At 42.3% G+C, this 26,831-nt stretch overlaps 1 protein-coding gene across 1 annotated transcript; it reads right to left on the bottom strand.

The window, feature by feature from the left end:
• Positions 1 to 7,181: 7,181 nt before the first annotated feature.
• On the bottom strand, positions 7,182 to 26,340 carry LOC110513340 (myosin heavy chain, fast skeletal muscle-like). The gene is made up of 41 exons (XM_036948813.1): positions 26,260 to 26,340; positions 25,701 to 25,746; positions 25,340 to 25,567; positions 24,547 to 24,693; positions 24,182 to 24,338; positions 23,852 to 23,879; positions 23,479 to 23,587; positions 23,235 to 23,327; positions 22,730 to 22,790; positions 22,477 to 22,575; positions 21,645 to 21,748; positions 21,127 to 21,265; positions 20,775 to 20,893; positions 20,473 to 20,622; positions 20,208 to 20,378; positions 18,516 to 18,819; positions 18,115 to 18,179; positions 17,941 to 18,028; positions 17,707 to 17,824; positions 17,440 to 17,563; positions 16,890 to 17,026; positions 16,159 to 16,414; positions 15,731 to 15,973; positions 15,230 to 15,406; positions 14,988 to 15,133; positions 14,718 to 14,808; positions 13,942 to 14,331; positions 13,694 to 13,820; positions 13,388 to 13,506; positions 12,511 to 12,707; positions 12,191 to 12,374; positions 11,889 to 12,054; positions 11,606 to 11,730; positions 11,183 to 11,491; positions 10,868 to 11,071; positions 10,585 to 10,710; positions 10,276 to 10,446; positions 8,686 to 8,790; positions 8,494 to 8,589; positions 7,952 to 8,083; positions 7,182 to 7,310 (listed from the first exon to the last, which is right to left on the bottom strand). Exons 3-41 carry the CDS (start codon positions 25,553 to 25,555, stop codon positions 7,290 to 7,292), a joined length of 5,814 nt encoding a protein of 1,937 aa, XP_036804708.1. The 5' UTR covers positions 25,556 to 25,567; positions 25,701 to 25,746; positions 26,260 to 26,340; the 3' UTR covers positions 7,182 to 7,289.
• Between the last annotated feature and the right edge of the window lie 491 nt (positions 26,341 to 26,831).

The following is a 26,831-nucleotide window of genomic DNA, read 5'->3' as shown; positions in this document are numbered from 1 at the left end:
TTGATTGCATTGAGGAGGGAATCCTCCATCATTCTTAAATGGAAGAAGTTTGGAACCACCGAAACTCTTCCTAGAGCTGGCCGCCCTGGGATGGTCACTCTGACAGAGCTCTAGTGTTCCTCTGTGGAGATGGGAGAACCTTCCAGAAAGAAAACCATCTCTGCAGCACTCCACCAATCAAGCATTTATGGTAGAGTGGCCAGAAGGAAGCCACTCCTCAGTAAAAGGCACATGACAGCCCGCTTGGAGTTTGCCAAAAGGCACCTAAAGACTCTCAGACCATGAGAAACAAGATTCTCTGGTCTGATGAAACCAAGATTGAACTCTTTGGCCTGAATGTCAAGAGTCACGTCTGGATGAAGCCTGGCACCATCCCTACGGTGAAGCATGGTGGTGGCACCACCATGCAGTGGAGATGTTTTTCAGCGGCAGGGAGACTAGTCGGGGTCGAGGAAAAGATGAACGGAGCAAAGTACAGAGAGATGAAAACCTGCTCCAGAGCGCTCAGGATGTCAGACTGGAGCAAAGATTCACCTTCCAACAGGACAACGGCCCTAAGCACACAGCTAAGACAATGCAGGAGTGGCTTCGGGACAAGTCTCTGAATGCCCTTGAGAGGCCCAGCAAGAGCCCGGACTTGAACCCGATCAAACATCTTTGGAGAGACCTGAAAATAGCTGTGCAGCGACGCTCCCCATCCAATCTGACAGAGCTTGTGAGGATCTCTGGAGAAGAATGGGAGAAACTCCCCAAACACAGGTGTGCTAAGCTTGTAGAATCATACCCAAGAAGACTCGAGGCTATAATCGCTGCCAAAAGTGCTTCAACAAAGTACTGAGTGAAGGGTCTGAATACTTACATAAATGTGATATTTCAGTTTTTAATACTGTGTAAATTTTTCTACAATTAAAAAAAAATACTGTTTTTTTGCTTTGTCATTTGGGGGTATTGTGTGTAGATTGATGAAGGAAAAAAAAACTATTTAATACATTTTAGAATACGGCTGTAACGTTCAAAATGTGGAAACAGGTAATACTTTCTGAAGGCAGTGTGGGTTACATCAATGTGGGTTACATCAATGTGGGTTACATCAATGTGGGTTACATCAATGTGGGTTACATCAATGTGGGTTACATCATTGACAACAAGGCAGTGGAGACATAAAACATTTGTTAAAAATATCAAAATACATTAAGTTGTCATTTATGTTGCTTTATAAAGCTAAGTGTTTAACTACTATCATTTTGTAAAAAAAATCCCCTTGGCTAACATGTGGCTGGTTATCTTTCATTTGGACAGATGAACATCCCAGAAAACATACATTTTAGTCCCAAAACCATACTTTACATATTTTTTCATATATTAGATGTTCGGTAGTGACACTTCTTAAAAATACATGAAGATTTACCAACTTGCTCACAAATGTTCTCCAAAATGTTGTCAGACAGACTACTCACTATGTGGCCATGATGGAGTTTGTTTCAGATGTCATTAAGCAGTTGAGTAAACTGTCATTATAAAACGTATTAGACATTGTTTACATATATTTAACAGGGTATTGGAAGGATTGGATAGTAACTCTTGATCCAATACATTTTAAAGGTGCTTTAAACAACTCAGTCTGTGCTCACAAAGTAGTTTTATCACCACAGACAGGAGTTTGACCTGAGACACCCCAGTGCTTTGGCCTGAGACACCCCAGCGCCTTGGCTCACGTCAGAATTATTTTCATGATTCAATCCATTAAAATGTCACAGCCAGTTAAAATCTAAATCTGGATATGAAAGGTCAGATGCTTGTGCCATGGAGCCACAAAACCACCAATCTTGGCTCGGTTAATTCAGATCTTATTTCCTAGGGTCACATATCTCGCTGTAAATTTATTATGGTGTCAGCAATGTGAGGACCTCATGGTCGACTAATAAGGTTAAAATAATGTGATGGCCTGTATCAGATATCTCAGTATAGGTATGTGTGTCTTCACTTTTCAGCTTACGGTGTGAAGTTAATGGAGGGCTAAATGTAATATCAATCTAATACATTTACAAGGAGAAACACTTGGATCAAATGGAGAGCTGTTGTGTTTTTCAGTAAGATCTACAGATCAACTCCAAAAGTATTACCCCCTGCCAGTGACCTTTTCCAAACATGGCCTTGTTCTAAACCGGGTGTCAGAAATAAATGCAGCCTAAAGTAGTTTGGGATTGATTCATGACCCTGCGTCATAGAGATGGTATCAAACCACATCTGCTGAACTGTTCTTGAAACTCCAATTTGATCCCATACAGTCAATGGTAAAGTTACAAGAAGAGTGCCAAAGCAACACATCATTTACAATCCCAATATGGCCATGTTCAAAAACGGGTGTGTCCGAAATACATCCAGCTTCCACAGCAATATATCTAAGGTAATTTGGCTTTGGTTTATTGGCAGATATACTGCCATTTGAGCTGTGCACCAGAGGATATGACCATATACAAAACAGACGTTATACTTGATATGGCCATTAAATAGACTAGTCAAATACTGGGAATCCCACAACCTCCCTTCAGCTGCATCTGTTGGAACACAACCGTCTCTGTGGGGAGCAGGGGACTCATCCTCGCCAAGGCTTTCAGAAGAGTCAGGACAAGTGACAGCCCAATCCACTAGATGACCCCACCAATGATCAATGTTTAGAACAGGGTTGTTAAAAGTCACAAATGTTCCAATTTTAATTAATTAGTTATGTCTTAAGATATAAATGTCCAATATATGTCAACAATCCTTCCTCCAACGGACCCTTCTATGGATTAAATTATTTGAAAAATCCCAAATCTGTATTTTGTTGTTCCATTTTGGTGAGGAACAACCCCAATAGCTTTCTAATAGCTACACTAATGTGACATACAGACTGTGGTTCTCTAGCTAAACTTCCTTTCTCCAGTAGTTAATGTTTCCTCTTTCAGAACCTGTTCATAATCCACTTCCCTCTTCCTATTTACTTGTTGAACACTACATCTGTTCAAATTCACAACATTGAAGTGACATTAGTGTGGAACCAATGTGTCTGATCAACTTCCCCTCGCACTCCATGGTCCTGGGACAGGACCTTTCTCTTTAGGTCATATAGAATCATGATTCCAGAGTCTCTTATTGGTTGCATTGCATTAATGAATGGTTAAGTGCCACGTCAGATTGCTAAACCATATGATGTGGTTAACTGATATGTTAATGAACATCAATCCAGGCGTTCTGAGATCTGGCATGTGTCTTCAATGTAGTCAGCATGGAGGGTGGCCATTGTGTTTCAGAACCACAGATTTCACAAAACCTGCAACTAATGTAATCTGACAGAGTGGGTAACTGCTCACTGCTCCATGACTGCCTTCTGACACCATGTATCTAGTCTGTGTTGGCTGACTGTTGGGCCTTCATTCCAACCTCTCCCGCCACTGTGGATTCTATTTATAGCTTTCTCATAAAACTGTGAAGCCTCTGCTATGTGTTTGATAGGCCTATGCTGACAACGCTATCTAGCATCTAACTCATTGCAATTTGAACCCTCTGGTAAATGTGGATAAGTGTAACATTACCGAATACATTAACATTTTTTTCTTCTAAACGTGGTATGGACTTGTTATTGCTTGTTATTGCAAGCACCCCTACTCAGTGACCAAGCCACCCTCAGGGAAATATTCCTGCTGCCGCCACTGCGTCACACACTGCTCCTTTTAATACACCATAACGTATTAAACATATTATCTTAACAAATTTAAATCTGCACTGCCTTGTAACCATCATCACATGTCCGCAGAAGGCGTTGCTCACGTAGCGAGCTGGTCTACTGGTGTGAAAACCTGGCTGCAGGGTGTGAAAACCTGGCTAGTCGACTGGTGTGAAAACCTGGCTAGTCTACTGGTGTGAAAACATGGCTAGTCTAATGGTGTGAAAACCTGGCTAGTTGACTGGTGTGAAAACCTGGCTAGTCTACTGGTGTGAAAACCTGGCTAGTCTACTGGTGTGAAAACCTGGCTAGTCTACTGGTGTGAAAACCTGGCTAGTCTACTGGTGTGAAAACCTGGCTAGTCTTCTGGTGTGAAAACCTGGCTAGTCTACTGGTGTGAAAACCTGGCTAGTCTACTGGTGTGAAAACCTGGCTAGTCTACTGGTGTGAAAACCTGGCTAGTCTACTGGTGTGAAAAACTGGCTAGTCTACTGGTGTGAAAACCTGGCTAGTCTACTGGTGTGAAAACCTGGCTAGTCTACTGGTGTGAAAACCTGGCTAGTCTACTGGTGTGAAAACCTGGCTAGTCTACTGGTGTGAAAACCTGGCTGCAGGGTGTGAGCAAAGATACTGGTTTCCCCATATCTGTGCTGAATTGTGTCGTCATCACTGATTCGTGAATTTAAACACTGAGTAATGTTATGCATATCATGAAATATATATTTTCTCATTGAATTGCAACAATCTCTGTAAATATTTACATGTGTAACCTTAATTTAACTAGGCAAGTCAGTTAAAGAACACATTCTTCCTAGCCCAGACAACACTGGGCCAATTGTGCACCGTCCTATGGGACTCCCGATCACAGCCAGATGTGATGCAGCCTGGATTTGAGCCAAGGGACTACAGTGACACCTCTTGGACTGAGATGCAGCACCGCTACACCACTCAGGATGTTGAAGTGTTTTTAATAGGTTTAGACCGTCCCCTCGCCCATACCCGGGCGCGAACCAGGGACTCTCTGCACACATCAACAACAGCCACCCACGAAGCATCGTTACCCGTCGCTCCACAAAAGCTGCGGCCCTTGCAGAGCAAGGGGAACTACTACTTCAAGGTCTCAGGGCAAGTGACGTCACCGATTGAAACGCTATTTAGCGCGCACCGCTAACTAAGCTAGCCGTTTCACATCCGTTACATATGTTTAGATATTTTGTTTTTGGTAACATGTCGTTTTTATTGCATATATCTGGTGGTTTTCACCCACAGATTTGCAGATTGTTCGGCAGGTCAATGGCATGGCTGGCTAAATAGCTAGCTGTTTTATGTTTTTGTTTGAATGATGCATCTGGACACAGTACCAGCTTCTTGTTTCACCTGGCTGCTGGTTCCTTCATTTGAGGAGTCACCTGAAGCTTAAGAGGAATAGGAGATCCAGTAGGAATGTAGTACTGAGGCAGAGGGCTCAGTGAGGAAGACTGGTTACTACTCTGAACTGTATACGTGGAGAGCTTTCTGGTGCCCAGAGCTGCTGTGGCAGAGGGCTCAGTGAGGACGACTGGCTACTACTCTGAACTGTATATGTGGAGAGCTTTCTGGCGCCCAGAGCTGCTGTGGCAGAGGGCTCAGTGAGGACGACTGGCTACTACTCTGAACTGTATATGTGAAGAGCTTTCTGGTACCCAGAGCTGCTGTGGCAGATGGCTCAGTGAAGAAGACTGGCTACTACTCTGAACTGTATATGTGAAGAGCTTTCTGGTACCCAGAGCTGCTGTGGCAGAGGGCTCAGTGAAGAAGACTGGCTACTACTCTGAACTGTATATGTGAAGAGCTTTCTGGCGCCCAGAGCTGCTGAGGAATCACCCAAGTGGGTGCTACACATTGCAAAGGAGGAGAATTCCAGTGGCTACATGACTCAGGCTGGTTCCCAGAGTAGCCCTCTACAAGATCGTCACTTAGACTCCCATCTTCATCAACCATCTCTCTGACCACCTTCCTCTGATCAAGCCAAGAACTGTCCCTCTCCATGCATGCACGAAAATACTTGGCCTCTATTGGTTGACCTAGCTAGCTATAGCTAGGATACTCATATTTATGTATTAGTTGACCTAGCTAGCTATAGCAAAGCTACTCATGATTATGTATTGGTTGTTTCTTTCTTGCTCTTGAAGCACCTTAAGATTTCTATCTGTTGAAAAATCGCTATAGAAGTTTAATATTATTATTATTATGAATAATTATTACCCGTTTGCACTGCTCATGCTAATTAAGGTTTTAAAAAACTGTGTGGGAAAATAATTCAATTTCCTTCTACTGTACACATATGTACAGCGGTGATCCCGTCTGTTTCTTAAAGAGCACACACACACACCACGGTAGACCATAAATACTGTCAGCCAGCCTAGGGGAAGCCCTTGCTGAGTACAGCCGTGATCCCCAGCTTCCTAAAACACTCACATACGTTGTCTATAAATATGCTAGTCAAACAACTGTCAGGGAAAGCCCTCATTACATGCTGACTCACAGACGGTCAGGGTGGAGAGGTTAACTGTGGTATTATTAACTGGTTGTTTTGGCAATGATTTAGGCTCCTCCCATTCCTCAATGATTTAGGCTCCTCCCATTCCTCCATGCTTTAGGCTCCTCCCATTCCTCCATGCTTTAGGCTCCTCCCATTCCTCAGTGCTTTAGGCTCCTCCCATTCCTCCATGCTTTAGGCTCCTCCCATTCCGCAATGCTTTAGACTCCTCCGATTCCCCAAATGCTTTAGGCTCCTCCCATTCTTCAATGCTTTAGGCTCCTCCTATTCCGCAATGCTTTAGGCTCCCCCGATTCCCCTCCAGGATCTCTTTCAGACACCGCCAGAAACTTTGCAGTGGCAAGCAAAAAAAGGCCCGTCATATAACTTCTTCTAACCTTGGTGTTTAGTGCCCTCTATTGGAGAATAGTTATACTACAGGTGTTTGGAGATTTCAATAAATTGCATACTTGTAGATAGATACCATAGACTTCCAGTTATTGCGCTAACGCAAGTTAGCATAGTCTTGCGAAACTCTAAGTTCCTTTATACTGGATGTATAGGTATATTAATGGTATCCATGAGTCATTTGACTCTGGGGAAGTAGACAAAGTGCTTCATTGTCAAAATTCTGAAGTATCCCTTTAAGTTGAGGTTTAGGGTAAAGGTAGGGGTCAGGCTCAGGGTTTAGGGCTGGGGTCAAGGTCAGGGTAATGGTAGGGGTCAAGGTCAGGGTTAGTGTTTAGGGTAGGGAAGTCCCAAGGATCCTGCATTTGAGAGTGGTTACATTTCTCCAGTCTCATCCCTCATCTGTTTACCATAAAAACGGACTGCTTTTTTGGGGTGACCACGTTTGCTGTTGGAATCCCAGATTGCTCCATTATTTAAAGTACAATATTTTATGGTATTAAAAAGCTGTTTGCTGAGTAATAAATCCACAGTCACAAAGGAAGTGTATGTAGATCCACATGTTTTTAATCAATGCTCAACATTTCACCATGAAAATCATATTTTATGCATCACAGGAAAATGGTAAGACTTTGATCTTCAATTCTTTGGTCTTGTTTATTCAGCAACTTCTTTTCCCTGTAAGAAGAAAGAAATAATATAATGGATCAGTAATAATAATGAACATGATAAGTATATGGATAGAATATAATGGATCAGTAATAATAATATTCATGATAAATATATGGATGGAATATAATGGATCAGTAATAACAATCAACATGATAAATATATGGATAGAATATAATGGATCAGAAATAATATTGAAAATGATAAATATATGGATAGAATATAATGGATCAGTAATAATAATGAACATGATAAATATATGGATAGAATATAATGGATCAGAAATAATATTGAAAATGCTAAATATATGGATAGAATATAATGGATCAGTAATAATAATGAACATGATAAATATATGGATAGAATATAATGGATCAGTAATAATAATGAACATGATAAATATATGGATAGAATATAATGGATCAAGTCTTTAGTGCGCAGTACTCAGCTTGGATATTAGATGTTGAAGTACTAACTGAATTACTCTCATTAGATTGTTTAGCCCTTCCTGAAATGTTCTTCTTAGAGATCTTCAATACAGTTGAGTGTAAAAGGTCTGTATTGACCTCTGAGAAGACTGAATCATAGGTGGTGTTGATGTGGTCATATCTGAACATGAGTCAGGTACAGGTTTAGCAGCAGTTCTGTACCTTTCCAGAGTCACGGGTCTTGGCTCTGAGCTTGTTGACCTGAGTCTCAGCGATGTCAGCACGCTCCTCAGCCTCCTCCAGCTCATGCTGAACCTTCCTGAACTTAGACATGTGCTGGTTTGCTGCTTCCTCCTGGGTGAGGAAAAGGGAGGGAGAGCAGAACATTAGCATTTAAAGTTTGAAGCTTCAGGTAGCAAATATAAATAATATTTTCAACAAAACACATATTAGCAGATTTAGGATAGCAATGTATACAGGGAGATATATGATACTGCAGAGAAAGTGAGTGGCAGAACGGGAACAAACAACTGCCTCCAGCACTACCACTCGACCAGCAAATTCATATTCAACCCCCTCTCCTTTAAGTTGGTAACACATTGGCATAGGGGACACTCACAAATGTGTATAATTTCTCCAGCATGTACTTGCACTATCAATTGTCATTGTTGACTGGCGTGCTGTAGCAACACTTCAACTAAACCATATGCACATTACGTTTGTAGAGAAAATCTACATTTTCGAATGTATGCTCTCAGACTCACCGATTCCTCAGAATGCCTCTTGTAGGCCTTCACTTTCATCTGCAGCTTATCTACCAGGTCCTGAAGTCTGTTAACGTTCTTCTTATCCTCCTCAGTCTGTGGGAGAAGAGCAAAGAATCCGTGTCACAATAGTTTTATACACAAACCTGTCTGTGTTAGTGTCAAGTGTGTGAATTATGCACTTTCTCTTACCTGGTAAGTGAGCTCCTTGACTCTGCGCTCATACTTGCGGACTCCCTTGACTGCGTCTACACCTCTTCTCTGCTCGGCCTCCACCTCAGTCTCGAGCTCACGCACCTTTGTGGAAGAAATAAACGTAGGAATTGGTTAGAGGTCGTGAAATCGTAACAAATATTTGTATAAGAGGTATAGTCTTCTACCCAGTCAAGGGGGCACAATTGTAATCTGTTCCCATGTACTCTTTTAAAATGTTAATTGAAGGGGGCTGTAATAATAACAACAACTTTTCATTATCTAGGTCAGTGGTTCACAAAGTGGAATTTACATTTCAAATTGTTTATGTATATTTATAGCAAGAACAGATTAAACAACCCGGGATCTTTTGAAAATGTTTAGAGGGTGCAATACTGTACAATATAATATTATTCATCCACAATTGATGTTATTAACTCTTAGATTAAATAACGGGTCTGGGAGGCTCACAACTCAATTCTTCTTGTTTTTGAAATATGACTTTTAACCATTTTGTCATGCGTTTTGTGGTGTATGGTGCAGTACCAGTATGGCAACTAGAGGCCGCCACTCGCATGTTTTAATGTTGTGACATTGCTTCTATTATGGAGCTCGCGCTCTGGCAGTTGGGAGTAGTTTGCCAAGTGAGCCAACAGCAAGACAGAAGCACCGACATAAATACATTTTTTTTTCTTTATTTTGAAGGTAAGCGAGTGTAAAATCACTATATTCAAGACGGTAATGTCTCTTGAGTATATACATATGTTTGTTGAGATGTTATGTTGTGTTTTTAGGTTTTATGAACTTATTAACGTCCGCTAGCCAACAAGCTAATTCAGCCATTAGCCTGCTAGCTGGTAGCCCCGCATAGCAACGCTAGCTTCCCTAGCAACGGCCAGTGATTGAGAGTAACAATAGAGAGATAAATTATTACTGTGACATTAAACCGATGAATGTATATTATTTTTTGTGTTGATATTTATTGTGAATTATTATTATTATTATGACTGAAATGGCAGATTAGAAGAAGTCTGCTGAGACAATTAAGCCTGAATGAAGCAACTAGATTAATACATTTTAATTTATTTAAAGGTCCTCCACTAAATAAGTGTACAATTATTATAATTTGTTTTGTTATGAACTTAAATTCACTGTAATTTAAGTTTTAAACTGCAACATTTTCTCTTTGTCCCAAGGCAAAATGTGTAGAATGACAGTAAATTACCTTCAAAACGGCAACATTTTCTCTCTGATGCAAAGAGGGGGGACTTAAAAAGGTTATTTCCCAGGGCCCGAGACTTGATTAGTCCAGTCATGCACTGCAGAAGTCATAGGAAATCTGCGTGGATGCTATTTTTATCGCACTTTAAAGCAGGGGTTGTGTTCTGATATTATGAAGGGGGTCCCTGATGAATTCGCTATCACAAAAGGGGTGGTCCCCGATGCAAAGAAGTTTGGGAACCCCTGATCTAGGTGGGTTATTGTGAGAACAAGTCATTAAACAATGTTCCTGTTTATTTTCATATGATCAAATACATTTCCAGCAATCGGTCTTTCAATCCACCCTAATCCACCCTGCTGGTAACTCACCCTGGACTCCAGTTTCTGGAGCTGCTTCTTGCCTCCCTTCATGGCCAGATTCTCAGCCTCATCCAGGCGGTGCTGCAGGTCCTTGACTGTGACCTCCAGGTTCTTCTTCATCCTCTCCAGGTGAGAACTGGTGTCCTGCTCCTTCTTCAGCTCCTCAGCCATCATGGCCGCCTGGAATAGTAGTTTGTTTAATTTATGCACCAATTGGCACCAATCATAACGTCCCTCTGAGATCTTTGTGGTTCTTATCCAGCCCAGCTACCATTCGCACTCGGGGACAAATCAAGTTGATGTAATTCAAGGACTCACGTCAGTGATTGCCTTCTTGGCCTTCTCCTCTGCATTCCTGGCCTCCTGGACAATGTCGTCCACCTCTCCCTGCACCTGCACCAGGTCAGTCTCCAGCTTCTTCTTGGTGTTCAGAAGGCTGGTGTTCTGAAGGAGGAAACAAGACGATATGTTTTACTCTCAAGAGAACTTGCAAGTCACAAGACTGAAATTATGAAAATCTAAGGCAAGCACGGTCCAATTACAGGTGTGTTTAAACTGTTTGCTTGGTTGAGTTTCATTAGAAATGGCTTTTGACCCATACCTGGGAGTGCAGCAGTCCAACACGCTCGCTGGCATCTACCAGCTCAGTCTCAGCCACTTTGCGGCCTCTCTCTGTCTGCTCCAGAGCAACTCTCAGCTCCTCGATTTCAGCCACCATCAGACCGTTTCTGCGCTCCACCATGGCTGCCTGCTCCTTCATGTCTTCTGCGACACGGACGGCGTCATCAAGGTGCAATTGGGCATCCTGGGGTTCACAATGACATACGTTCATTAGGACTTGTGGAAGTAGGGGTGTTTCACAAACAAATCCCTAGCCATTTTCAGGTTTTTGAGCCTGATGTCCCAGTCCCTTTACCTTGAGCTGTCCCTGGACATTCCTCAGCTGTTTCTGGGCCTCAGCGGCCTGCCTGTTGGAGTGGCTCAGCTGGATCTCCATCTCGTTCAGGTCTCCCTCCATCTTCTTCTTCACCCTCAGGGCGTCATTCCTGCTCCTGACCTCAGAGTCCAGGGTGCTCTGCATGGAGTCAACCACCCTCTGGCTGTTCCTCTTGATCTGCTCCATCTCCTCGTCCTTCTCAGCAATCTTCCTGTCCACCTCACCCTTGATCTGGTTCAGCTCCAGCTGCACACGCAGAATCTTGGATTCCTCGTGCTCCAGTGTTCCCTGGACAAACAGAAGCAGTCAGGCCAATTGTGTTCAGTACATTTGGATGTAGGAATTAAATATATATGACCCCAATAAACACCAATACAGGGATCATTGGACTGTAGTTTGTACCTCAGCCTCCTCCAGAGCGGTCTGGATCTCAGACTTCTCTGTCTCCACGGTCTTCTTGGCCTTCTCCAGCTCATGGATGCTCTTGCCAGTCTCTCCGATCTGCTCAGTCAGGTCAGAGATCTCCTCTGCACACACACGCACACAGGAGCAGTTTACACTTGGGAGATTTTCAGTGGATATTGCCAATGCACTGAAGTTGACATTGAATCATAATAACAGGGAATTTATTAACAGCAATTAATATTGCAAATGAAACATGATAGATTTGCCGTCAAATGCTCACGTTGCAGGTTCTTGTTCTCTCTCTTCAGAGTCTCCAGATGATCCAGAGCCTCCTCGTAGGAGTTCTTCATCTTGAAGAGTTCAGTGCTCATAGAGCGAGCCTCCTTCTGAGCTCCTTCCAGCTCAGCCTGGCCCTCCTCATACTTTTGCTTCCACTCTGCCAGAACCTAGGAGAATCCATGGGATTTTCATCAGAAGTCATTGATGAAGAGTTTTGAATTATAAATATGCTACAATTATACTACAATGAATCATATAGCAGACAGTAAATATCAGTCTATGGTGAGGTTTATTCATTTTCACCTTGTCAAAGTTCCTCTGCTTCTTGTCGAGGTTGGCGGCCAATGCGTTGGCTCTCTCAACATCAATCATGAGGTCCTCCACCTCTCCCTGCAGCCTCTGCTTGGTCTTCTCCAGGGAGGCGCACTTGGAGTTTGTCGCCTCAATGGTCTCCTCCGCTTCCTGCAGACGCTGGGCCAGCTTCTTCCTGTTGGACAACAGAGGTTGGTTTTATGGAGTGATACATATGTTTCAATACATATTGATGTAACTTTTTGTCAGAGCCCCCTGCCACCCTCACCATCCACACCATATTTGAGTTTTTTCTGTTGCGTGCAACTCACTTGGCCTCCTCCAGCTCCTCTGTGCGCTGGATGGCATCAGTTTCATACTTAGTCCTCCACTGAGCCACCTCACTGTTGGCCTTGGACATGCCGCGTTGCAGCTCTGCCTTGGCCTCCTGCTCCTCCTCAAACTGCTCCCTCAGGAGGTCACAGTCATGGCGGGCAGACTGAACACCGTGGGCCAGTGCGTTTTTAGCCTGTGAGAAAGAAAGACAAGGAGAGATTAGTGAGATAGTCAAACAAATTATGTGGACTTGTTTACGTGAAGCTGTGCAGTTTGTTGCTAACGTTACTTTGCTACCTGCCAAAATTACGGTTTTTACTTTTTAATTACCGTTTTGTATTTACATTTTTTTCCCTCATTCAACTTTTTCACCCCTGACACTTTATCTGGACATGGTTCTACACGACCTCCACCAGCATTAACATTAACATTGTGCCTTCTAATTGCAGTCGCTGTACTCATAATATACAGGAGAACGATCACCTTATGGTGAGGATAGCCTTGCTACAAGCCCAGCTTCAGGCGCAATCGTAAGGCAAGGGTAATTTAAGTGTAGGAAAGGATGAAACAGCATCTGTGCCACCAATATGTACAGGTAGTCGTCCTGGTTACACTAGTCTCTTAGGGTGGAAAGACAGTAGGAGTATCTGAGGGTGGAGAGACAGTAGAAGTCTCTGAGGGTGGAGAGACAGGAGTATCTGAGGGTGGAGAGACAGTAGAAGTCTCTGAGGGTGGAGAGACAGTAGAAGTCTCTGAGGGTGGAGAGACAGTAGGAGTATCTGAGGGTTGAGAGACAGTAGAAGAGTCTGAGGGTGGTGTAGTCACCGTCTATGTAAAGATATGGCTCTAAACTCTCCATTTTGGGTCCCTTACCTTGACCTCCTCCTCAATCGCCCTCTTCAGCTCCTCCACCTGCTGGGTGAAGGCCTGTTTTCCTCTGGTCAGCTGAGACACCAGGGCTTCCTTCTCCTCCAGCTGGCGGCCAAACTCACCTGCAGGGACAGAGGAACATCTTGTTAATAGGATCTCTGTTTTCTAAGATTGAAAATGGATTCTGAGGTATCATAGGGCAATGTTAGGTGGTGAATAGTACAGTAGAAACTATCTGGATATAGCCCCTAATACATGTTATGTTCTACTGAAGGAAAGCATTGGCTTGTTGATCATTGTTGAAGGTACCATTTTCTGTCAGGAGTCTGGCCCTCTGTCCGCTGATGTCGTTGACCTGGCGAACATTCTCATCATTCTTAGTCTTCAGCTCACTCAGCTGGTCCTCAAGAGTACGGCACATCTTCTCCAGATTGCCCTGTTAGTGAAACATGTTCCATCATTACTTTATATATGTGACTGCTATCAACTTCAGTTCACTTGAATGGTAATGTAGTTGACCCCCCTCAATACTGCTTGATCAAAACATCACTACTCACCTTAGTCTTGGCGACGGCCTCCATGTTGCTAGAGAGGTCATCAATCTCCATCTTGTACTCGCTCTTCTCCTTCTCCAGCTTCTGCTTGACGCGCTGCAGGTTGTCGATCTGCTCCCCGAGCTCAGCCACACTGTCGGCCTGCTTCTTGCGCAGAGCGGCGGCTGTGGCCTCATGCTGCAGGGTGGACTCTTCAAGATCACGACGCAGCTTCTGGAACTCAGCCTCACGCTTCTTGTTCATCTCAATCTGAGCAGCCGTGGCACCTCCGGCCTCTTCCAGCCTCTCGCTGATCTCCTCAAGTTCCCTGGAGAGATCGGCCCTCTGCTTCTCAACCTTAGCCCTGGCAGCACGCTCAGCCTCAATTTCCTCCTCCAGCTCCTCAATACGGGCCTAGAACAGGGGTAGGAGCAGAGGGATGAACACTACAATACAGTTGAAACAATTGAATCTCACAAAGTAATAATAGTATGTATAAATGTGTTTACTACGAAGCCAGTTACACTAATATATTCAGTAGACAGTGTCCCATGCAGGAGCCAAACCCTCAAAGGTAAGAAGTTAGACAGAGGACTCTAAGCCATTTTAACATGTATATTGTCATTGAGGGCTGAGTGGGGATCGTAAGAAGCACCAACAAGAAACACCATCTTCCAAACTACTGAGCCATCAGAAGCCACCTGGAAAACTGTCTGCTGCCAGTAAAAGTGTAATTTATTTTAAAGGAAATGGTTCAAGTCTGTGCTTTTCTGTACTGAAGCTTATATCCTGTACTGTACCTGGAGTTCCTTGATCTTCTTCTGCAGCTGAGCTCCCAGAGACTGCTCATCCTCAACCTTGCTGAGGAGCTGGGTGGTCTCAAACTCCTTCCTAAGAAACACAAACACGTTGATTGCAGAGTTGGTTTTGGTTCGATAGTGTAAAGGCAGAGGATAATACCATTCACTTTGCTTTTAAGAATCACATGTAAATGCTAATTCATAATTACAAGAAATAGTCAAGAACAACCATTATAGCAGCTAATACTGTAGTCATTTGTTTGTGTTTACTTCTTGATTTTCTCATCAGCTTGCTGCTTGTCATTCTCCAGGTCCATTATGGACTCCTGGGCCAGTTTCAGATCTCCCTCCAGCTTTCTCTTGGATCTCTCAAGGTCCATACGGAGCTTCTTCTCTTGCTCCAGAGAACCCTCAAGCTAGAAGATAAAAACACATATATTATTAAAATCTAAACAACTGAAGATAATGTAATCTTACATACTATCATGGCCAAAATGTCAAACTCCACTCACGTCGTCCACTTGCTGTTCCAGCTTGGTCTTGGCCTTGGTCAGAGTGTTGACTTTGTCCTCCTCTGCCTGCAGGTCATCCAGTGTCTGCTGGTGGGCCTCTTGGAGGGCTTTCTTCTCCTTGGTCAGCTTGGCAACACTCTCATCCATAGACGCCATCTCCTCTGTCAGGTTTTTAACCTGTAAATGGCCACAACATAATTATACTTCACCATAAAGGGGAGATAGAGTTTGTTATATATTGCATTCAGTTCGTTTAGATTAGAACTGCATTAACAATTACTGTACTATAGATTCAACACTAGATGTCAGTGTTCACCATGCCAGTGTACTGAATGGAAGTCATAAATGAGGTGGAGCAGAACATGCAATGAATGTTGGGAGTACCACGCAACTGAAATTCTACTATTGTACAACGTGAATTACATTTCTGTTAAGCTATGTTTTGAATTGATTAGTGTTTGGATTATTGTTGGTTAGACTGTCTATAGTAAGACACAAGACCTTGTTTTCAGTGGCGTGCTTCTCCTTCTCCACTTTGGCCAGGGTGAGCTCCAGGTCATCAATGTCCTTCTTCAGCTCAGAGCACTCATCTTCCAGCTTCCTCTTCTTGGCAGTCAACTCAGCATTGATCTCCTCCTCATCCTCCAGCCTCTCGGTCGTCTCTTTGAGTTTGGCCTCCAGCTGGATCTTGCTCTTGATGAGCCCCTCACACCTTTCCTCAGCATCGTTCAGACTCTCTCCTTCCTGGTTTCAGAACAAGGGGAAAAAAATCAGAGGCCTCACTTTGTGTATTGAAGGTCAGAGTAAATCAATCGAAATTCACGAGATATGTAAAGTATATAATATTGGCAATAAAAAGGTGTGTTCGTGTGTATGTGTATTCATGTGATTGTAAATTTGACAGTAATGAATGTTGTTTTTTCACCCACAGATGCGACTTGGAGCGCCAGGTCGTTCTTCTCCTGTGTCAGGGCCACCAACTTCTCCTCCATTTGCTTCTTTGTGGCCAGAGCCTTGGCCAGGTCTGTCGTCATCTTATCATAGTTCTCCTTCATGTTGGCCAGCTCCTTCTCAGTCTCAGCGCTCTGCAGCAGGGGCTTGATCTTGAAGTACAACTTCATCCATGGCCAGGTTTTGACATTCATGAATGAGCGGATGTTGTACTGGATGGCGTAAACTGATTCTCTGGTCGACAGAAAGAATAGAGTGTCATGGTGAGTGACATGCTTAAAGCTACATTCTGGGATTAGATGAACAACAAAATGGGGCCCCACACCAATGTTTGTTTACAGCTGAGGAATGGGGCTTGGGAAATGTAACCCCTATTAAATTCATAGACAGCTCTCTAGATGCAAGTACTGACAGTTAGTGCGTTCTAAGCTCATGAGGCATTTTATATACTTCAAGAATGAATGGGTAAATTCCACAAATGTAAATGACAATTGAACAGCCAAATCCCAAACTCCAACTATTAAGCTAGAATCCTTTAGTTGCTACATCCATTTCTGGACTAAATGAATTAACCCAACATCTTTAGTAGACCATTATAAGATGTACTTTCTCATTCTGAACAACTCACAGCATATAGAGTATCTAATCATAATGCATTAGATACAGGTGGTTGACAGAAAGCTTTGCCAAGATGTCTACTATTCCTCACCTCCTCTCCATCATCTTGCTAAACTCTCTCCTCATGAGGAATCCACGGCTGAGAGCCTGGACCATGCCGACCAGAGTGGCCAGCTTCTCATCTCTCATCTCCTCCAGGACACCCAGCAGACCGGCTTTGAAGAACACCTGAGACACAGGTTAACATGGTCAATGGAACCACAGATGGTGACAGATAGAAAGGGTCAAACCACTAGATTGATTTAAACAACATTAACTTTGCAACGGTTACAAACAAACCATGGGATAGGTTGTTTCTAAGATGTTAGTTATTGTACAGTTGTAGATTAATAATGTTCACAGATACATATACCTGCAACTATACCACTCTATTACAATGCAAATTATAATGAGTTTAGTTTGTCTTCTATACTTGTGATGAATTAACACAACAATGTTTTTCCACCTTTTCCATTAGTTAAATGAAGAAGAAAGAACAAAAGGATGGATAGATCAACTGGAGAGATTTTATATGGTACGGGTTTAAATTATCATTGAAGTTGTGTTTTGTTGTCAGCTTTTACTGGGGGTTTTTGACTGACCTTGGTGTGTCCAAATTTGTAATCCTCGTGATTCACATCAATGGACCCAAGCAGCTTCTCAGAAGCCTTCTTGTTGTCCATGAACTGGCCCTCAGGGATGACGCTGGCATTCAGTACTTTGTACCTGAATGAGGAGACATTTTTAACATGTCAAGTTGTAATAGGTTGGTTATATTTCGTAAAAGGTAAGCCTATTCTGATCCTGGGAAAACCCTTAGAGCAGATATTTTATGTGGTGTGTGTGTGCTTGTGTGTGTGTGTGTGTACCTTTGCTTGAAGTCAGCATAGATGATTCTGCTGGGGAAGCCCTTTCTGCAGATCCTGATACCCTCCAGTACACCATTACACCTGAGCTGGTGGATAACCAGGAAGTTCTCCATCAGACCTGGTAAATCAAAACAAGTCTCTTTTAATACTAATAAACAGGTTATAGATTGGAATCGTTAAGGTTACTGATACTGTACTGATAAGATGACATATTTAAGTCAATATTTCTTGTACCTGGAGTCTTTGACTCGTTGGGGATCAGGCAGCGCACAAAGTGAGGATGAGTGCTCCTCAAGTTGGTCATCAGCTTATGTAAGTTCTCCTGTAAGGGGGTTACAAACCATGTTCTCATTTATGATAATCAATGCACCTTTTGAAGGACTGAATAAGCACATTGCAAAAGCTCACCCTGAACTGGGAGGACACAGTCTGCATGGAACCACCCTTCTTCTTGCCTCCTTTCTTGGCTTTATCTGTTAAAATGGGGGAAAGTAAAAGATAACTAGAAAAGTACATTTCCTAGTGCGGGTGGAATTATTGAAAAATAATAAGAATATGTAAGAAATCTAGAGTGGTCTTGTCTTCAGCAAGCACACTAATTAAACTTCACACTTAGCTAGAGGCAAATGCTGCCAATGAGATTGTTTAAAATAACATCTATTGTATGATTAAATTAACCAAGTGTATTAGTAAATCAACCCAGTGATAAACCCTGAGAAATTGTAATACATTGAAAGACTTTAAAGAACATTTGGGTCTGAGTTATAACTAGTATTTAGTTAAATATTGTGACGTGATGCTAGTCTTACCCTCAGGAGGGGGAGGGGGATACAGGGCAGCCAAAATTTTGACTGAGGACTTCTGGTACAGTTGACAAACTGAGTCGTTCAGGGGATCCTTGTTCTTCTCCAGCCATCCAGTGATGTTGTAGTCCACAGTTCCGGCGTAGTGCACCAGGGAGAAGTGGGCCTCTGCCTTGCCTTTGGCAGGCTTGGGCTTCTCAAATGCATTTGTTTTGCCAAGATGCTGGGCGTACAGCTTGTCCTTGAAGGTAGTGTCTGAAGACTTGGGGAACATGCACTCCTCTTCAAGGATGGAGAAGATGCCCAATGGCTTTACGAAAAGAGATGAATATCAAATTAGTGATATTTCCATTTTGGATCACATTTATTCAATTAGTAAACATGCTATTATAGGATTCTAATAATTTTGGGACACATAATAGGAAACATATTGAGTTCTCAACAGTCAGATAACTTGTCAGTGGCGTATATTAAAGGGTGCTAAGGGAAGCCAGGCTTCCCCCAAAAATGTACATATAAAATAAAGTATATTTTTTCTCGTTTAGCCAGAGGCTGAATGTATCTCTCCAGGTAAAGCATCCGAGTGAGCAAAACTGCGCCCCTCTGTCTCTGTATGTGTAGCCCTTCTATCTGATGCTGTCTGGTCAAAAAGAGTAATGTATTGTATCATTGAATGCAAGAGAAGCCAGTGATCATTTGGCCTCCCTTGATTATTTTTTTTGTGTACAATTACAGCAAATCAGAGTTGAGCTAAACTGAGTGAGCTAATCTGTGAATGGTCCTGGTGCACCAAAAACCTTGTCAAGTGAAGCCAGTTTGGATTTGGCATCACACCAAATCAAGCCCAACGTCATTGACAGAAAGAAAAACTTCAATTGTTGCATCTCATTGAGTTGTTTTCCTCTGGAGGATAGCTAGCTAGCTAAAATGGGCCCTTTCCTAAATTAGCCATGGATGGAGATAGGGACTTGTACTCATAATTGTATTGATGTATTTTCACCATGTATTTTCTACTTACTCACACAAACACATAAATTAGTACCATGGACAGCCATATGATATTTAGTTTACGTTGATTGGACTAAAATAGTTTTTGGAATCTTTTAGTTTTCACTGTATTAGACTAAGCATAGGTGATTTGATGATGTTGAAATGGCGCTGGAATATTGGAGGGAGGCAACTCCTGTTTTCTTCGCAATTTGCGGTATCTCCCCGTGTTTCGAAATCAATGGATGTTTAGTGGTCCGAAAATGGCAGAAAAATGTACTTGACTGACCATGTTGTAGGTCATGTAACTGTTTGTTACATTCATTATGCTTTGTGGACTCCACGGGACAGATGTTGCTCTCCGGTTTTGTGATGAAACAAAGATGTGGTTGAATTTATTCTGCCACTGTGTCTTCTTATTGTCTCGGCCACTGTGTCTTCTTATTGTCTCGGCCACTGTGTCTTTTTATTGTCTCGGCCTTAGCCCTATATGTCACAGTGGCACGGCATATAAACTAACAGGGTACAGAGCAAACAACGCAATTAACACATTGGTTTTTATATGGATTTTTTGGACTCGATTGGCTTCCCCAGTGATTTTAATACTGTATACGTTGTACCACTGTCATAATATTTCACACAACGCTCCATATGAGCTTTGCTGTTGTGGTCCATTATAATGGGCCATTAAAATCCTCACAGACATCTTACCTTCTCAATAAGCTCAATGCAGGCAGCCAAGTCCATGCCGAAGTCAATGAAGGCCCAGACGATTCCCTCCTTCTTGTACTCCTCTTGCTCCAGGACGAACATGGTGTGGTTGAAAAACTGTTGCAGTTTCTCATTGGTGAAGTTGATGCACAGCTGCTCCATGCTGTTGTACTGTTGATGGAGTTTTAAAAGGGATCATTTCATCATACAAGGCTGTAATCCATCTCAATCACATCTAATTGTCTTGTTTTGGTCTCATACTCACATCAAAGATCTCAAACCCGGCAATGTCAAGCACACCGATATAGAACTGCCTTGGATTCTTGGTGTCCAACATCTCATTGATACGGATGACCATCCACAAGAACATCCTCTCATAGATGGACTTGGCCAGAGCACTGACTGAGTTATTAACCTGCAATGATAATACCTCAAATTAATACATTAGATATTGACCATGTCTAGTGATGAGGTGAAACAAGCTTGGGAAAAACAAAAACAATGCACTCGTCCCCAAAATAATTCCTGTACTCAGAAAATGGTAGATTCTGTGTTTGGCCACCATACCTGAGGCACAGTCTGTCCCTTGGTCACATACTCGTTGCCGACCTTCACTCTGGGGTAGCACAGAGCTTTCAACATCTCAGCTGAGTTCAGGCCCAACAGGTAGGCAATTTTATCAGCCACTGGAGAGAGAACCAACAACAACAGACTCAGGGACACAAGATCACTTGTTTCTGATTTCACACTGACAAAATAGTTTGGTTAACTTCTTTGTGGGGTTAGAATTTGTTCTCCAAAAATGATCTCCTGCTTGACTTTCATGTGGCACTGTCTGTCTTAGATGTTCTATTTCTATGTTGGGGACTGGGAATGGGACTAATGCTTTACATATTGTATATCTATGAGTGGGACTCACCCTCTGTGCCGTCTGGCTCGGCCTGCTCCTCACGCTGCTTCTGCTTGAATTTCAAGTTTCCATGGTGCAATACAGCTCCTGTCAGCTTGTAGATGCCAACCTTCTCATCGTTACTGAAGCCCAGGACTGTAATGGCATCCTGACATTAAAGAGGAAGTACAACAGAGATGAACTGAACGGTAGTTTGGTCAGTTACACTACAGTTCTGTGCTGCTCACTGCAGAACAAATTGGATAGATAGATTTGACTGGCTTCTCTGTTACACATGATTACGCTTGGCAAACACATTAGTAGATGGCAGCACAGTTCCACAGGGCACTTAGTGGTACTCTATAGTGGAAGACATGAAGAGTTCTTTGAGGCACATGCCTAACTAACACAAGGCATTTAGAATCAAACTTAAACATACATGAACATTCCCAGCTGCCACCAAGTTGGAATTGCACAGTGCATTCAGTGTGTATGGTGGTCCTATCCATTCCATATCTAGAGTTTGGTTAACCCTTTGTTTGACTCACATCTGTGGCATCCAGCTCTTCATTGTCGTTGATGCTGGCCACAGTGATCTGTCCCTGACTGCACATGGGGAAGTCATAGGGGTTAGTGGTGATGAGCGCCATTTCTGTGGACAACAGAGAACAGCTTGTCAGTTAAATCTCTTAGAATTCTGCTGTCCCACCTTTACAGTATTTTGGGGGGCTCCTGAGTGGCGCAGCGGTTTAAGGTACTGCATCTCGGTGCTAGAGGCGTCACTACAGACCCTGGTTCGATTCCAGGCTTTATCACAACCAGCCGTGATTGGGAGTCCCGTAGGGCGGCACACAATTGGCCCACCGTCGTCCGGGGTTAGTGTTTGGCCTGGGTAGGCTGTCATTGTAAATAAGAATTTATTCTTAACTGACTTGCCTAGTTAAATAAAGGTTAAATACAAAAACTAAACAGTACAGCTGGCCACAGTGATCTGTCCCTGGCTGCACATGGGGAAGTCGTAGGGGTTGGTGGTGATGAGTGACATTTCTGTGGACAACGGAGAACAGCTTTTCATTTAAATCTCTTAGAATTCTGCTCTCCTACCTTTACAGTATCTCTCCCTCCTTGACTCAATAGATGGACTCAATGATACATGTAGTATATAATGAATAGCATCAAGAGGAGACTGAGACTTGTGGACTAGTGCATCACAGTGCGTTACTTGATAGATATTTCCCAGAGACCTGACCCGTGTCTAGATGCCTTGTTACCTTGGATGTAATCATTGTAATATTATTATTAGTGTGGATTATGAATATTTTTATATATTCCATAGATGGGGGTGGGAATAATTTCCTCTGGACCTCTACTTTGTCGTACCAACTAGCTCAGGTTTGTGGCCTGTCATCATCTGGAAGAAGATGTGGTAGCCTCTCTCATCGGGCAGCTGGAAGGACACTCTGGACTTCTCCAGCAGGTCTGAGAGAGAGAGTGAATGACACACAGAGGAAGAGTAGAGCGAGAATGAGAGAGAGAGAGCAAGAAAGAGAACATGAGATACATTTAAATCTGATCTCCCAAAAAATCTGTGTGAATTTAGGAAAGCATTGAGAAACAATCAAAACCAACTCACAGGTTTCAATGTCAGCTTTAGCCAGTTTACCACCTTGGAAGTGAATCCTGATGAATTTACCCTGTAGTAGAGCATGGGGGTTATAAATAGGTCAACAAATTAATCTTAACATTTTACTTTGATAGACCCCTGTAAATGTTAGTTTGTTGGACAGATGTTGGGTCTATTGATACAGTTGTAGGATGTATGATCCAGTTTGCTACAGCAGGGGGAAAGAAAGACTCCTGCAGCAACAGTAAATGTGAATTATAATGTGGATTATAAATAATGGACATTGTTTTGTAGGGGTTGATGAAACAATAATATTACAGCGAATTAAGTCTGAAACTTTAAATAGAAAAAATCACATTTTAAAACGTTAAAAACACTAGAAGTTTGAATTTCAAATTTTCAACAACAAAACCAGAGATAAAAATAACATCTAATATCTGTATAATAGAAGGGAACATCTAAATTAAATTTTTCCAATATAAGGTAACTTCCACAGTATGCCCTTCATACTTACAAAGCGAGACGAGTTGTCGTTCCTCACTGTCTTGGCATTACCGTAAGACTCCAGCAGAGGGTTAGCTGCAATGATCTGATCCTCAAGAGACCCCTGATTGAGACAAACACAAGTTGCTCAAAAACTGGTACGCTGGTAAAGTTTGTTTTTCTCAATTGCTTGAAAGAGGATTCACCACTGGAAAAACAGTTTACACAGCCAACCAAACTGAAATGTGTTAAAAAGGCAAACAAGAACAGCTTACCTGCATTTTGCCAGGTTCTGCTTCTTTCTTGGCCCCAGACACTGCAATGGTGGCAAAGTACTGGATGACACGCTTGGTGTTGACAGTCTTTCCTGCACCGGATTCTCCGCTGGTTTATATGACAGAGAAAGAGGGGTTTTAGTTACATGTTTGAGTGTCAGATTGGCTTTCACTAAGAAATAGCATAGAAAAATACACTGTTAACCTGTGTTCTGACATAAGTCTTTAACAAATAATCCTTCTCATCGACTCGATATTACACATAACCTGATGCTCTAATCCATTCATATTGTCATGTATTTCATCACACCAAGTGACCCAACTTATTACAATAGAAACACTTTCTCAAGTGACATTTTAGTAAACAACTTACGTAATCAGGACGGACTGGTTCTCCTTATCTGGAACCAAAAAACACATTACTTATCATACTCAAGCAACATTCAGGGGACATTATTTCATTCATAGCATCATCGAATTTCTATTTGGAACATTTTCCATTCAAGGGTAGTGAAATCAGATATTCCCAGCAAACTGTTATTACCTAGACTAGAAAATAGTAGATACCTCTCTGAAGCATATTTCAATTTCCATTGATGCATCCGTTCATCTATCCATGAGCACTTAATGGACATCCAACCAACCATTCATCCATTCATCCATCCAACCATGCATTCCTCCATCCATCCATGAGAGCTCGTACCAATCATCATGAACTGAAAGGCGTTGTCAGAGACAGAGAAGATATGGGGTGGAGCCTCCATCCTCTTCTTCCCTCTGTAGGCGTTGACAACCTCTGCGTCGTACACAGGGAGCCACTTGTAGGGGTTCACCGTGGCACAGAAGAGCCCAGAGTAGGTCTGGATGAAAGTGATTCAATTAGGGTATTAGTAAAGTCAGATGGACTTTTACCTGGATTTATGTGAGGATGTGGGTGTACTTTGGTATACTGATGTGGGTTTACTGTATTGATACAGTATGTTTTGGTTTCTACCGTTCATTTATGTGCTGTATGTGTGAATTTATTTTGTTCATGTATGTGTGAGTTTGTATGTGCAGGTTTCTTACATAGATCATCCATGCTGCATAACGCTCTTTGAGGTTATACAACACAGAGGCTTCATTCAGGTAGGTCATCATGGCCATGTCCTCAATCTTGTCATACTTAGGGGGGTTCATCTCGAAGATGTCTGCATCTTTGAACTCTTTTCCTTCCTGAAATAGTCAGGAATATAGATTACACACAGATCACGGCCCAGTACATCACTGGGGCCAAGCTTCCTGCCATCCTGGACCTATATAATAGGTGGTGTCAGAGGAAAGCCCTTAACAGTTTCTACCCCATAAGACTGCTGAACAATTAATCAAATGGCAACCGGTCTATTCCCCCCAATTTGTCTTGTACTCTGCTGCTACTCGCTGTTTATTATCTATTCATAGTCACTTCACCCCTACCTACATGTACAAATCACCTCAAATAACCTGTTCTCTTTTACTTTAGTTTAGCTGGGAAATATTTTCTTAGCTCTTCTTGAACTGCACTGTTGGTTAAGGGCTTGTAAGTAAGCATTTCACGCCAAGGTGAACACTTGTTGTATTCGGCGCATGTGACAAATAAAGTTTGATTTGATTTGATCAAAGTGGACATGACTGAATGTTTCATGCCAATTTTAAATAGCCGTTTTAAACATGTTGTGTTTGAAGGTAATATTCTGCTTACCAAAACAAATACATGTTCAATCTATCTGTTGTTACTGATGGCACATTGTCTATTGAAACGGTTTTGATAATTTTGATGATTTTTCATGAAACAGAGTAATTACACAAACTTGAACTTGACTACTTTTCAGATCAGACTTACCTCCTTAGTGCCGTCAGGTTTAATGACTGTTACAGTACACTTCCCGTCGGCCCTGGCAGTGACCAGACCCTTAAGGTACAGCTCCGCCTTGTCTGTCACATAGCAGGAGTTCTTTGAATCAAAGGGTGCGGTTTGTGCCTCAATCCTTTCCCTCTCAGGCTTACGAAGGTATATGGCAGCCTTGCCGTAGATTTGCATCTCCGCGTCCGTACTCATGGTGACGGATAACTAGGAAAGAGATGAAACAAGAAACATGATTGACTCTGTGGTGCTTCCTCCCCAGTCAACAGAGTTAGGTGAGCAGTATCTCTCTCAGAATATTCTCATCACTTTTTATGTGAAGAGTCAAACCATGTCTCACCTTCTTTTTCCCCTCCTACAGATGAATGTGTACTTCTTGGAGGACCCTGTGAAATGTAAGGTGTTGTGAAAAAGCACAAGTCTAAAGCCTTACCATTTAAATGCCCAAACGTCTAAAAAAACAAACATTTAACCATATAATTAAAACCATATCAAATTCAACTACAGGTGCAGCTGCCAACTTTTATTTTCCTAGTGGCACTTTACTACACATTGTCATATATTGAAATAAATACCCCTGAAAACCCTGTTAAATTCTAGACCTCTCCCTTAATTTACAAACAAGTGCAGGAGCACAACTTTTGGACATAAAAGGAACTTACAGATTTGAAGTAATATACATTTAAATAAAAACTTTCTTTTTTTAAACCAATGGCACTCAATCAATTAATTACATGTATTTATAAAGCCTTTTTTACTGGATTACACTTGATTGCATATTGTAAAATCTTAAGAGACATGCAGAAGTCAATTCAAACAGTGCAGTTAGCTACTGCCTCAGTTGCTGAGTACAACGAGGAGACAAATATACAAATCTAAGGAGGTGGAGAGAGTCTTACCACAGAGGAAGAAGGTATCTGACTTATGGATGCTGGGGCCTCAGCCTCCTTATATCTGGTTGGAAGTGCCAACCAGGCAAAAGTTAATTATGGACCACTCTGGGAAAGGACATGAATTGGATGAGAGACTTCTGTGTGTCTGTGTCTCACTAGCACCTCCCACTTCCAGGAGCACCACACTCCCATTACATGACTTTTTAATGTCATATTTGTCTCTGAATTGGATTTAGCTGAATTTACATAAATGAGAGATGTCATTATTAATAATTATGACAATATCAAAAGTTTGATTAATCCCAATGTTACTTCTACTGAACCTCATATACTGTAATGGAGTGAGTCCATGTTGCCCCACTAGAACTAAAATAGTTTTCATTAAATCTAATCTGACCTGATTTAGTTCCATTTTAGTGGCATTAATGCTCATCAACAACTTTATATATATGTTCACCTATTGTTTATAATATTTAGCTTGTAAACACATCTGAACTGTCTCCTCACATCATGCTTGTGACGGAGTTGGCCTTTACCTCGTGCTTTGCTTAATTTGATTTATCACCCCTGTGGAACCA

Source organism: Oncorhynchus mykiss, chromosome 17, assembly GCF_013265735.2.
Source record: "Oncorhynchus mykiss isolate Arlee chromosome 17, USDA_OmykA_1.1, whole genome shotgun sequence".
NCBI lineage: Eukaryota > Metazoa > Chordata > Actinopteri > Salmoniformes > Salmonidae > Oncorhynchus > Oncorhynchus mykiss.
Note: the sequence above shows the minus strand (reverse complement) of the source record. Positions and strands in the feature narration are given on the sequence as shown.